Genomic DNA, 14,684 nt, shown 5'->3' with positions numbered 1-14,684 from the left:
TGTGTGTGTGGCCAGCTCAGCCCACCAGGGGGCGGGCTGGCTGGCATGTGGTGCTGGGGGATTGAACCGTGGTCCCTGTGCTTTGCTGAGCTTGTTCCAAGTAGGTGCTTTAGATCACTGAGCCATCTCACCAGCCCCTAGATGTTCTTTTTAATGATTTGTCTATTTTGGAAATCATGCAAGTTAATGCTAATTATGATTGAACAAATACTGTACAAGATTTTTTTTTTTTTTTTTTTTTTTTTTTGAGACAGTCATGTTAGGTAGCCCAGGCTGGCCTCTAACTTGTGGCAATCCTCATACCTCAGCCTCCCAAGTGCTGTAATTATAGGTGTGTGCCACCAGGCCCAGCTTGTGCAAGGATTTGAGTTTTTTTTTTGTTTTTTTTTTTTAAGTTTATAAAACATATTTGATGTAACTTTGTAGTTAAGAAACCCCTTTTTCATGATTTCTGTTCTTGACTGTTCAAGGATATGTGGAGTTGGTGACTTACTAAATTTCAGTTGTGAAATGTTGAAATTTTTTATATCACTATCACTTTTATGTGGGTCTTTTCCCTCTCCCCTTTCTTATATAAGGGAAACTTATCCAATCTTTTCTCAAGGAATCAGGGTTATCATGAGGAGCATCATTAATATCCCAAACTCCTCCTTCAGATACTGCCTGGGACATGAAGGAACTCAACTTCCTTCCTGTACAGAAGTTACCTAATTCTTTCATGTATTTAGAGTTACACATAAATCTGTCTTCCTTCTGAAGATGTAGCCAACTGTATGATATTAGGCAGGTTACTTAATGTTTCTAAGCATTAGTTTCTCCTCTGAAAAAGGGGGTAATGTTATCTACTTCCAGCAGTCTTAAATAGTGTCTATTAATTGGGTTACAACGACCCGTCTCATACTTTTGTACTGTCAATTTGTACTTCAGCATAATAGTAGCCAGGTGTGTGTCTCAATAGCTGCACCTGGGAGATACAGGAAGTAATCTTTGTGTTTTACTCACTTGCTGTGACATTTGGCAAGGTGTGTGCATGTGTGGAAAAGTGTCAGACTGGAATTCTTTTCTTTTTTAATCCCACATAATGCTCCTTCTAACTGGTTTTGCATGTGTTCACCTGAGCATCGCATCTACACCATTCTGTCGTGTACACATGTACTTTACCATAATGGAGTATGGGTGTGGCACACAGTAGCTGCACCTGGGGACATAAGAACCCTTCTGTACATTCACCCACTTGACAACAGCAAGGTGTGTACAGGAGGTCCAAAGCAACAGTGTGAGCTTTACCCATGAAATTCTCACTGCTAAATTTCTGCATGTTGAAGATTTTTTTTTTTTTTTGTCCTTAAAGTTTTTATTGAAGTGCAGTGATCTGGGATGAATTTTAGATCTTGTTAAAAGCGGCCACATCCATGGACTGCACATAGTCCTCAAAAGCAGTGATCTGCTCTTCCAGCATATCTGTTCCAACTTTATCATCTTCAACCACACACTGTATTTGCAGCTTTTTAATTCCATATCCCACTGGAATTAGTTTAGAGGAGCCCCAGACCAAGCCATCTGCTTGAATGCTTCGGACGCACTCCTCTAATTTCACCATATCTGTTTCGTCATCCCAAGGTTTCATATCTAGCAAGATGGAAGACTTGGCAACAAGTGGAAGTTTTTTGGCTTTCTTGGATTCATACTGTGCAAGCCGTTCTTCCTTTAGCCTCTTTGCTTCTTTACTTTCCTCTTCATCATCAGAACCGAAGAGATCAATGTCATCATCGTCTTTATTGTCCGCAGCTCCACCTCCGGTGCTGTCTTCCACATTGGCAGGGCCGTACTTGCCTAAAGCTTTCTTCATTCCTGGCAGGCTGGCCTTTTCCTTTTCGTAAAACTTGATGTGATTGTACCAACGTAGCACATGGCACAGGTTGGCAGGCGGGGGACAGGAGACTGCTTCACACACGGCCACATCTGTCTGTGAAGGCACAAACCCCTCAATCTGGCTCTTGTCAGCCAGGTAATCGTTGAGCGCCTGCAGGCCGGAGGGGCTCTTCAGGTCTCCGAAACCCATGGCCTCAGCTGTCTGTGGGAGCTGGGCAGTGGTGGAGTGAAGAGCTCAGAAGGTTGGCGCCCAGAGCTGAGAGTAAAAAGCTGAAGATTTGTTTTTGAAAAACTTTTCTTATTATTCTGGAAGTAGCTCAATTCAGTACAATCACATGTGAAAAACCAAATTTGCAGCTTTGAGAGGTTGAAAGTGAATCATCAGGTCATTCATGCACGGATGATGATGATGATGATGATGATGACTTGGACTATGTTGGCGATGTGAGCCAAAGTTCTGCTGATGCTGAAATGGAGCCTGAATCAACCAGTACAGACATAGGAGTAGAGACCTCCTGGGTTCAGGAGACAGAAGAAAGAAACAATATGAGTATATATTTACCTACTAGAAATGATACAAAATGGTCATCTTGACAAGGATGAAGCATCTATGAGATGAAATGCCAGTACTGCCATTCTAGTGTTGGAAATTGTAACAAACAAAATGATGCAGGATGCTGTGAAATACACACATGCTGAAATACAAATAAAATGTTCTGTGTGCACCAGTAGTCATACTCAAAAATATATTTATTATGATACGTTTTTAGCTCATATGGGCTTTCCGTTGATAACCACAGAAATGTACAGGGCTTATGCCAAAGCAATAGAGTATGGTCTTGAGTTCTGTAGAATAATGATGACACTGAGGAGATTTGGTTTCCTTCAAAATTGCCTGAGGTTTGATGACAAAATCTCCCCCCAGGAAAGAAAAAGAACCTGATAACCTGGCTGCTAGCTGCTCATGGTTAGATTTATGGGCAATTGTCAAGCAATTTGTATACCATCTGACTACATGACTGTAGTCAGATGGTATACAAATATATCATTTCATGGTCACTAGAGCTATGGGCAGTGTATTCTCCGCAAACCTCCAAAATGTGGCATAGGCTGGGCATGGTGGCCCACACCTGTAATCCCAGCACTCTGGGAGGCTGAGACAAGAGGGTCACTGCAAGTTTGAGGCTAACTTGGACTATATTGTTTGAGGCCAGCCTGAACTACGTAGTGAGATCCTGTCTGAAACAAAACAAAACAGAACAGAACAAAACAACAATAAGCAAACAAAAAACATAGAAATTTATGCCCTGGTAGATGTGAAGACTTATGCTTTCAATTTAGAAATTTATCCTAGGACTCATCCACCAGTCTTTATTTATGTTGTAATAAACCAGAAGATGTCATGAACAGACTTGTTGCTTCCATCTCCCAAACTAATCGCAATTTGACAATTGATTTACCAGTTTTTACTTGATTTTATATTTGCTGACAGAACAAGTTGACCAGTGTAGGAAATGCATGCATGAATAAAGCAGAAATTACAAATGAAATGTTGCAGTTGCAAAACAGAGATTGTATGGTAGTATCTTTGAATTTCAGAAAGATATTACCTTGGCTTCATGTATAGCAAAGAAAAGCAAACTAGTACTGCTGATGTCAACATTGGACCATGGTGGAAATATTGATGGGGAAACCTTGACACAATGGAAGCCTGAGAGAGTAACTTATAACAAAACCACAGGCAGAGTAGCTGTTGTTGATGAGTTATGCAGCAAATATGTCACTTGGAACATAAAACATTGGCCAGTAGTTGTGATTTACTCAGCCCTAAACCTGAAGCATAAATAGTTTGATAATTTACAAAGAAAATAAGTTCAAAATATCACAGAGAAATTTTCTTAAGAAGATTGGGACTGAAATTCATAAGACATTAGTTACAACAAAGGAAAAACAAAATATTTCTGCCCAGGAACTATGCAAAAAAAAAAAAAAAAATCGTGGAACGCTGTAGAGAGCTGACAGGTGAGCAGGCAAGCACAGCATCACAAAGGTCTACTACAACATCAGGAAAATAAAAAAGAAGTCAATTTTGCCCTACAGGAAGGGACAGGAAAACAAAACATAGGTGCTCTCAGTGTAAGTGATACTGTGTATGGAACATGCAGTTTTCATGCGTGAAAACTGCTTTGGGTGTGTGACAGTCAAGCAAAGATTATTTCTGTGGTAGGCTCTTATATGTATTTACATTGTAGTTCACATAGGTTTTTATTTCTGATGTTACCTTACTCATTATGTGTTTGATGTTTTATTTTATTGACATCTTATTTTCCTGCCAAATGCACAACAGACAATATGGTAGGAATCTCCTAACAGAACAGAAAGACAAGTGACAAAAATGGCTTGCCACATAGGAAAGGAAAGCTAAGAACATGTGCTGTCAGTATAAATGAGATGTGTGCATGGAGCATGAAGTTGTCAGGTGTGAAGACTGCCTTGGGTGTGACAGTTGAAGCAAAGATTATTTTTGTGGTAGAGTTCTATTGGTATTTTCATTGTAGTTCATATAGGAACTATTTATTCAGGAATTTATTTCTGATGTTATCTTTTAGGTTTTTAATCAACACACAGCTGATGTGAAAATGTTGATGTTTATTCTAAACACGCATTGAATACTTTATTGATATTTTATATTCCTGTTAACCACACATGGTATAATGTAATAAGAACCTTCTGACAAAACCAGCAAGACCAGATGTCAGTTATGTCCTATAAAAAGGCCAGGAAAAGGGCTGGCCAAATAGCTCAGTGGATTAAAGTGTCTGCAAGCAGGTGCAGGGCCTGGGGCTTTGATCTCCCAGGGTATGCTGAGATGGCAGTTGAGACTGGGCATGGTGGCACGTGCTGTAATCCCAGCTCTTGGGAGGCTGTAAACAGGTGGATCACTATGAGTCCAGTATAGTAGTGAGACCCTGAACACCTTGTAGACCCTTCCCTAAAATAAAAAAAGACCCCAAGAAGGCAAAACACATGTGCTATCAGTGTAAGTCATACTGCTGTTGTCATGTGTGAAGACTGCCGTAGTTGTGATAATCTGAGTAAGGATTTTGTTTTTATAGAGTTGTATCAAAATTTTCATTGTAGTGCATATATGGGTTTGTTTCTGTTGTCTTGTTTTAGACTTTGTACACCAAAAAACAGTTGATGTTGAGAACTTTGATGCTTTTCTAATAAACATTCAATAAACATTCAGTACTTCATTTTTTGTCACACTCATTTTAATATAAAAACTCATAAAATTAAAATTAATTTATCAATAGAAATATCCTAAAAAATAAAAGTAGGTATTATACATTCACAGTGGTGCACCTTTATAACAAAATTGGTGTTATATTCCATGGGCTACTTCAGAATATATATAGTCACACATGTACCGTGGTGTCTGGCACACTCAACTTTTAGTAAAAGAGTGCTGGGTGCTGTAGAGCTGTGCTCATAGCAGTCTCTGCCTTTGAGCAGGGGAAGATAAGAAAATCATGGTGGTTTATCAGGTACCCAAACATAGTTACAGTAGTCCGTTGTGTTACAGATTAGCAAGCTACCTGTAACAGAGAAAGTGACAAAATAAGGCTGCCTTCTAATTTACATATTCTAAAAACTATTGGGACTAATTTGTCCAACTCAGGTTCTGAAAGGAGGAAGTTGAACCCCCTGGTTAGAGCCCTTCCCTGTTTCTACCCCTCCCCATTCTCTTCTTGGTAACATTGCTCTGACCACTAGGTTTCAGTTCAAACATTTCTTCCTCAGAGAAGCCTTCTTAAACTTCTTTCTATTATAAGATCCTCTGTTAGGCTGAGTCTTTTCTTTTTTTTGGTATTGGGAGTCAAACTCACAACATTCCACTTGCCAGGCAGGTGCTGTGCCCCTGAGCACTGGGTCATCTTTCCCATTGTTTTCTCAACTAGAAATATAGTAGTCTGGAGAACAGTAAGTACACACATATTTCCTGAATAAGCATAGAAGAAGCATCCTATTCTTAGCACCCTACTGAAAGAAGACCTATCAGTTGGGGTCAAAAATATTAAAAGTTAAGCTTCAGACTAGAAAACATAGTTTAAGATTCCTTTGGAAAATGTGATTCATTTTCTTACCTGTTATGAATCATGGTTATAAATAGAAAATACAAACCATTTCATTTTTACTACTGGTGTAACTATTACAAGCAGGGGAGTTGGGGATGTGGCTCAGTGTGGATAGACTGCTTGCCCACTGTGTGTTTGTGGCCATGGGTTCAAACCTCAGTGCCAGCAAAAAAGAATAAGTGGAGAAAAAGTAATGAAAGCTATGTGTGCCCTTTGTCTTGTGTGAACCCTGTTACTCTGCAAGGTTGGGCTAGTGAAGGAGACTTAGACCAAGTGGGGCACGTGTGTCTCCAAGCCCCACTGAACTGCTGAACATTAGCCAGGACCTTCCTGGCTGATCTGTGATGTATGCTTTATTCTTGTAGTGATGTTCTAGCCTTGTTTGTCCAATCATTTATTTGTGTGTCTATCCTAATCAGTTATAGTGTGTAATGGAATGACAAGGGAAAGCTTTGAGTTCTGTGAAGTCACTCCACTTCCTTTCTGTCAGGGAACAGGCACATGTTTCCCTCTTTCTGCTGTTGTCTCTGGCTGTGGGATCTAAAATTAACTGAAGATAATCTCTTAGAGTCTCTATTATATTGAATTCTGACATCTGTGACTTAATGGGAAGAAAACAAAGACCCCCCCCCCCGAAACATGAGGGGCCGGAGAGATGGCTCAGAGGCATAAGCACGTATCTGGCAAAGCACAAGGCCCCGAATTTGATCCTCGGCCCCATGTGCTGTGTGGTTTTGGCCAGCCCTGGATTCCCAGCCCACTCTGGATGCCCAGCCCGCCCCGGATTCCCAGCCCGCCCCGGATGCCCAGCCCGCCCCAGATGCCTGAACTTGCCGCCTAGGCCCTGAATGTACATCATGCAGCCCCAGAACCAGGCATGGTAGCGCGCGCCTGTAATCCCAGCATTTGGGAGGTTGAGCCAAGAGGATCTCTGTGAGTTTGAGACCAGCCTGGGGGCTACAGAAGTGAGCACAAGGCCAGCCTGAACTGCATCGTGAGACCTTGTCAAAAAAAAAAAAAAAAAAAGTGCACATGGAAGCCAGAAAGGGGTGGGGGGGAGGAAGTGAGGGAAGAGAAGCGGGGAGGGAAGGAGGGAGAGAGAGACAGACAAATTCTAGAAACCTAACTTCAAAATCTGGTACTGCCTTTTCTAGACAACCCTTTAGACAAGATATTAGCATCTGTTTCATTGTTTCTGAGATACACAATTTTCCCACCATTTAACATCTTTGAAATCTAGATGTATCTTAAAACCAATTCTTTTTAATTGTACAGAAGAGACACAATTCACAGGTGATGGTCTCTTGGATATAATAAAATACAGTTTTATTTTTCTTAACTAGTGAGATTAACAAGTTGCCTTATGATTGGTCAGCAGGGCTAATTTATTCCACTTATTAGCTGCTGTTTTGTGCCAGATGAGGCGTTTTTCTTTCTTTTCTTTTTCTTTCTTTCTTTTTTTTTTTTTTGAGGAATTTTTATATTTCCTTTTCATGTGTTTATGTAGTACCTATCACTAATAAGTGTTAAGATGTTAGCTTTTGTTATTATTCTATTTAAATTTCATGAACTCTGTGAATGATAGTTGTTTCAGTTATAACTGAAGGTTCAGGAACAAAGAGGGGATTATGTATCTTACAATATATCTTAGTTTTAGCCCTTTCTTCCTGCATTGTTGTGTAGCTCTCTTTACTGACAGAAAGACTCAAGTTAAATGACTTATCACCATTGTGCAAGCCAGTGGTTCTATCCAGTGATTGCTATTATTCTTTTTTTTTTTTTTTTTTGGCAGAACCGGGGATTGAACCTAGGTCCCTGTGCTTGCCAGGCAAGCTCTCATTCCACTGAGCCATCTCCCCGACCCCTATTATTCTTAATCTGTCCATACTTCTCGTAATTATTCCTGTATCCAGATTCCTCCCTTCCCCTTCCCCCTCCTCCACCTCTCCTTCCTCTCCCTCTCTGCTGGGTTTGAAGTCAGGACTGTCCTCTTACCTTGTCTCCTGAGCGCTGGGTTTACAAGTGTGTGCCCCACACCTGGCCTTCTCAGATCTCTTTTGTGCTTGCATGCCAGCTCATAGCCAGTCAGGGATGTGAGGGTTGTTGGATCCTCTTTGAACTCTTCTGTGTGGATGTATGAGTTGCTTATCAAGGCCCACTTTTGCTATCTCATCTTTCTCTTAAATTTGTGGCTAGTTTCCCAGTCTATTGCTTGTCCCAGCCAGAACTCTACTTGCAGCTTCCCCATTCATATGCCATTGAGCTCCCTAGAGTTGCTGGGCTTAGGGTTTATCTGTGTTCCATACCAGCTTGTCCTCCTCAAATAGAACAGCTTTGCAGACCAAACTGGGTTAGGGATAAAAGCAGCCCCAGACAAGAATGCTGTACATTTGCTGTTCTTAACCTGAAGTTAGTAGATTTTAATGAATAACTGCTCCTGCAATTGGCCTGTGTCTTTGTATTTGTGTCACTGAGGATCAAACACAGGGGTGCATTACCATTGAGCTACACACATTGCCTTTTTCGTTTTTCTTTTTTTTTCTTTTTTTAGTTTTTCTTTAGAGAAGGTCTCACTAATTGTGGAGGATGCCTTGAGCTTGAGATCTTCCTCCTTCAGCCTTCTGACTAGCTGGAATTACAAGGCACACGCCACTAAGCCTGGCTGATACAAACCTTTGGTTGATTTCCAGAGCTTCGAGACTATTATTTTTAACAGTGTTTTCCAGTTCATTGGGTTTTTTTTTGAGGGGGGTAAAGTTGTCTGAGCTACTCACTCTGCAGTAAGAAGTCCCATTCTTCCTTTGGACTTACTCGTGCTTCCCATTTCGTTGTTCATTTGTTCTTGCAGCACAGATGCTTTATCTGGGTTTACTTTCCATGTGTATAAACTACATGCCTTCAAGTTTACCTTAATTGCTGTATGCTGATGGCATATGAGTTTTATTTATTTTTTTGGTCTGAAATTATATTTTACTCTGCTTGAGAAAAGTATTCCATTGAGTGTAGAATTCTAGATTGTCAATTATATCTTATTGACAGGACAGTGAAAGTAGAATGTCATTGCTTCCTGGCTTCTATTTTTCTTTTAAGTCTTCTAGGGTTCCTTTGCAGATACACTTACTCATGCAGCATTTAGAATCCTGTCTTGTTTTGGTGTTCTGTAATTCCACATTTCATTTTTATGTGTTTTGATTTTTTTCTGTTGTTTGCCTTGCTTGGGACCTGCTGGAGATTTTGTAACTGTAATTTAGTGTTTTGTTTTGTTATTTTCTTTTTTCTTTTCAAATTACTTTGGATATTGCCTCTATCTTCATGTTTTTTTTCCTTTTATCTATTTTCCTTTGGATTGTTTATTAAATGCATATTAGATCTTTTCATTCTGTCATGCTTGTTTTTAAATCCTTTCTCCATATTTTTTTCTTCGCTCTGTGCTGCATTCTTCATAATTACTTCCTGCAGCGGAAGCTGTCTCCCTACTCCTTGGCAGCTATCCTGTAGACATTTATGGCTAGGATTTGGGAGGACTTCATTTTGTTTTACTCATGCACTGTGATATGTCTCCCTTTCATGGTCCCAGCTCAATGTGGAGAGGAACTTTTAAGGCATGGATGGGGTCTGTGCTTGGGTCTTGAGTTATATCTTTGTCTCCCTTGAAGATTACCAGAGCCAAACTCTGTTTTCATAAAAGTCAGTAATAGCTTCAAGGAAAAGCTTTTCAGACCTCCATGTATTTCTCTATGTTCTTTCCTTCTGCATTTGAAAATACTTTGATGATAACGGTGATTATTATTTTGTTTTGGTACCAGGACTCAAACTCAGGACCTTGCATTTGCCAGGCAGGCTCTATGCCCCTGAGCTATATCCCTGGCCCAGTGGTGATTATTATTATTATTATTATTATTTACAAATGTTCTGGCCAGCATCTTCAGTTGTTTTCAGTTCTGTTGATCTTGGATTAAATTTTTTGGATGGCTGGGATTGAGTTTTTGTCCAATCCACTATAAAACTAATTGCATACATGTGCTTACTATTGTTATCATGATGGTATTTATTCATTTTCTCCTCCTGGATCCTTAGGCATCTCTTTCTACCTTTGTTCAGAGGAAAAAAACTAGCACAAGGCTAACAACAATTATCCTATATGAAGAACTTTTGGCTGTACTGACTAATATAATGTGGAAATTGCTGGTTTAATAGGACTGATTATGTATAAATTCAGCAATGCCTGGTAATATAGGGAAAATAAGTGATGCATTATAGTTCTTTTCTATTGAAGTTATTAAAGCCCCTTAACAATTTGACTTTTCAGAGAATTTCAGCTATCTAGATGAAAAAGAATGTTCTTTTAGAAGCATAAAATGGATCATGTACATTCTGAACTTTAAAGCTTCTCAGTGGTCCTACATCTTGTGCAAAGCAAAGTGTCATCTCCTTGGCAAGGCATGAAAGACTTTCTAGCTCGTTGAGTCCTTGATTGTCTTTCCAGCTTTGTGTCCTGCATCTCCTGTCAGCAGTTGTTCTTAGCTCTCTGTCCATACTTTGCTGTTTCACAACTCTGATCCCTGACAGATCATGTTTCCTTCGCTTGGAATTCCTTGTTTGAATCCGCTATAATCCTATTCATCCTTTAAAAGCTGTGTGTCACAGCTTCTGATGTTTTTCCTGTTCTTTCAGTTTATTATTCCTTCTAGTTATTATTAAACTCTTCACAAAACAGTGTAATTTTATTTACTTTTTATGCTGCTGGCATCAGACCCAGGACTTTGTGCGTGTTAGGCAGGTTCTCTACCATTGAGCTATGTCCCCAGCAATGTAATTATTTTAAACAGAAATTTAAACTCAATTAGAAATTGGGGGCCCTTTAGGGACATTGTTTGTGTATTGGTTTTTATTACTCATATATTAAGTATGGAATAAATGAATGAAATACTCTGTGAAGCCATGTCAGTGAGAGATTGCAGCATATGCTCCTTTTAGTGGCTATAATAAGAAAGCCATTAAATAATTTAGAAGTAACATTATCACCCTCTTTGTGCTAATTGGAGTGTCTTTTTGGTTCACTTAAGTTTACAATCTAATATATTTATGAGAACTTGGTTAAAAACAAAACTATTTTCTACTTAATTGAAATAATTATAAATAAGTTAAATCTTTCTAAAGTATGTTTTTATTTCAATCAACAGAATCCAACATGGCGGAGTCTTGATTTTGGAATAATGCCAGATTGCCTTGATACATCTGTGTCTTGCTTTGTAGTGAAGATATGGGGTGGAAAGGAAGACATCTATCAGCTGCTGATTGAATGGAAAGTCTGCTTGGATGGGCTGAAATACTTGGGTCAGCAGGTAATTTTTAGATTGTGGTTCCAAGTGGTTGCCATTCTAAATTAACTTGCTTAACCTTTCTATTGATTCTGTCTGTACATTTTCTGTTATAGAGAGCATTATGATTGTTTGCTTGTTACTTATGTTTGCCCTTAAAAACATGCCTTTAGCATGCTAATTTAGGTTTTTTTTTTTTGTGTGTGGGGGGAAGGAAAGGAAATGCTTTCTTACATCATTCTGCTTCTTCTCTGTTGGATGTTCTTCTCTAGAATCTGAAAATTAACTGGAATTAAGAAACGTACCTCTGTTTTGATCAGGGAGTCAGGAAATTCCGGGAATAAAAAGAGCTACTGTACATAGAGCATAGGGGTGACAAAGGCCTAGTTTATATACTGTCTTCTGTTGCCTGCCTTTCCTGTGTCCATATGATTAATGTAGTTTATGAATCATAAACCTGTCCTGACTGATCTGAAAAGTGGCTCTATCATCCTTTCTGACATTGTTCCAGCATACCAGCATCTATCAGAATTGGGTATCAAATGAAACCTATATGCCCTCTCAAGAAGTAGGTTATTATGTATAATGTTCATAGAAGTCATGGTGAAGATTGGTGTCATCGCCCTTATTTTCCATATGGAAAAATTGAACCTCACTGGGTTTAACAATGTGCACAAGACTACATATTTGGTTGGGGCCAACATTTAAATCCTAGCTTGGCTGACTTAAAAAATCATTTTGTTTATTTTGTGCCACACTGGCATGTACATGTAATCTTTGGTAACTCTCCAGTCTACCTTGGAATGAATGTCATTTCTGTTTTGTGATACCTGTGGTCCTGTTCCTAAAGGTAACCTTTAAGTGTTAGTCACAGATTATTTATAAATATCCTTGATATTTTTAAATATTTATTCAGTAGACACATTCTCTTTCTTTTTAAAGGAATATATATATTTTTTCAGATTGAAACAAATCTCTGCCCTTGTTTTACTTACCGTGTTTTAATTTTTTTTTCCCCTTTTAGACAGGGTCCCACTTTGCAGTCCAGGCTGTCTTCTAATGCATGATTGCCCTGTCCTCGTGTGAGGATTATAGGCATGTGTCACCACACCTGGCATAGTTTAATTTTTTAAGTTCTACTTTTTTCCATTTTGGAGGATTTTGCATGTGCTAGATAATCATTTTTCACTGAGCTATGCCCCTGGCCCAAGGTAGATATCTTGAACTTCCTAAATGAGATTTTATATCCTTTGACCGATGTTTCCCCTCCTTTTAGCCTGTTAATCACTGTTCTGCTCTCTACTTCCAAATGCAGCTTTTAAACATTACATGTACAAATGAGGTCATATATTTATTCTGTATCTCTTTATAGTGAGCAGAGCAATACAGTGACAGTCTGTGATCCTTCCTTAAGTAAACTGTAATCAACTATAATTTTCAAATTGTTTTTACTTTTTATTTTTTCATGTTTTAAGGTTACTTTTAAAAATTGTTGCAGGAGGGACGGGGGCTGGTGCTGGTTAGTTGAATCAGGGTCCTCTGACTGCTAAGTGTATAATTTACTACTGAGCTACTAGGGCTGGTCTTTCTTTCTTTCTTTTTTTTTTTTTTTTCAGGAAGCATTTCTTATTTCACATGAGTGCATTGAGTAATATGTTACAATATATAATGTATTGAATCATGAAGATTCATATCAGCCCCAGACGTGTCCATTCATTATCAAGTGGGCACACTCTTTGTGTGTTAGGTCTGTGCTTAGGGCTAGTCTTAATTAAAATTTTAAAATATTGTAATGACATTTAGTTTAGAGTCTTCCTCTTCTTTTTTAGTATGAGATACTTGCTGCTTTTAGACTGCTTAATCTGATTATGGTGCTGAGGCCCGTACTCTGTCATTTGCCCTATTTGGCTCCCTATGGATAGACTATGCAATTTAATATTTGTCTTTCACCTAAAACCATCATTTCCTGAAGATGATGCCTCCTAACATTGTGGCCACAGGGCTACAGGCCTGTGGGTAGCCTTCATCATATTATGGACTCACACATTCCTTAGATGGTAGGCTTCTTGGAGTACCTAGCTGTGCTTAAGCTGTTATGGGTCGCTCAGTATAGGAACCAGAATCCGAATTGGAATTTGAAAGAGCCTTTAATTACTAAGCTCAGGGCCATCAGTCAGTTCTTAAGCAGGAGAAGACTGATCCCAAGGCAGCAAGGAGTTTTTAAAGCAAAAAAAATCAAATGACTAAGGGGTCTTTTACAGTTCAGTGAAATGCCCACCTTGCCTGTGTGGGGGTTGTTGAGCAAGCTTTTTTTTTTTTACAAGATTCATCTTAAGCTGATTATGCTTATAGGAAATGGTTAGGGAGGAAGCCTATCTTATTCTTTAAAACAGCAAGAAACAGTCTCTAGTTACTAAGCAACTTTGAACAAAGGGCGAGTTCACATTCTTTACCCAACAGAAAGCACAAGGTTTACAATTATAGTACAAAATTTAGTTAACTCATTACAATGTCTAATTTGTCCTAATTTCATAGAGTCATGATTCACATGTCTCCTCAGGAAGTTGACTGTGGAAGGAAGCATGCTAATACACAGTGAATCAAAGGGGGAGATGTGTTTTTTAGCAAGTAGCAAACTTTGCATCATTATAGAAAGTCAAAACATCTGTGAAATAGGTGTAACACATAATATACTACTAAAAGTCAGATAAAATAGAATCAACAACTTTGGGAGGGAAATGAGACTGAGATATATTAGTGTAATGGCCAGAATTAGTTCAATTCACTGACTGATCTTCTGGTTTCAGTCAGACATTATTGTTCTTACTGTTGCAGATCCAGAGATGTGGAAGACAGGAATTTTAGAACCAGTGACCTCAGCTGATGAATCTTCATAGGCAGCTTGCAGGTCAAGGGAGAAACATTTAGACCAGTCTGGTTAAACTCAGGGAAAGATGACTTCAGAATGTGATATTTATTTATTTTATTGTGGTATAATGTACATACAGTAAACTTAGTCTTTTAAGTTTTGTAATTCAGTGAATTTGACTGTGTAGAATAGACTAGAATCGACTAAACACCACCATCCTTGCCATAATGAATAAAGATGCTGTGAATATTTAAATATAGCTGTTTGCATTGATACATGTCATTTCTTCTGGGTAAATACTCAGGAATAATTTTGCTAGGTCTACTAGTAATCATTTATTGAAATTCAAATGGTTTTCCAAAGTGAATGTGACATTTTGTATTTATATCAGTATGTAGCAATATGTTTCCTTGTTATATAACTTTGCTAACACTTTTTATTGTTGGTCATTTTATTTATTTATTTATTTATTTTTTTATTTTT

General features: G+C 38.6%; 1 protein-coding gene and 1 pseudogene across 4 annotated transcripts in view; one reads left to right on the top strand and one right to left on the bottom strand.

The window, feature by feature from the left end:
* Nucleotides 1–14,684, top strand: part of Uvrag (UV radiation resistance associated) — a 379,986-nt gene that overhangs the window by 54,685 nt on the left and 310,617 nt on the right. For all 4 annotated transcript variants that reach the window (XM_023716656.1, XM_023716655.1, XM_023716657.1 and 1 more), the window contains one exon: nt 11,195–11,356. In XM_023716656.1, coding sequence (XP_023572424.1) covers nt 11,195–11,356 — 162 coding nt within the window. The remainder of the gene's footprint in view (nt 1–11,194; nt 11,357–14,684) is intronic.
* Nucleotides 1,371–2,062, bottom strand: LOC101589145 (annotated as a pseudogene).

Source organism: Octodon degus, unplaced genomic scaffold (assembly GCF_000260255.1).
Source record: "Octodon degus isolate 3935 unplaced genomic scaffold, OctDeg1.0 scaffold00049, whole genome shotgun sequence".
Lineage (NCBI taxonomy): Eukaryota > Metazoa > Chordata > Mammalia > Rodentia > Octodontidae > Octodon > Octodon degus.
This window is presented reverse-complemented; position numbering and strand designations above follow the sequence as displayed.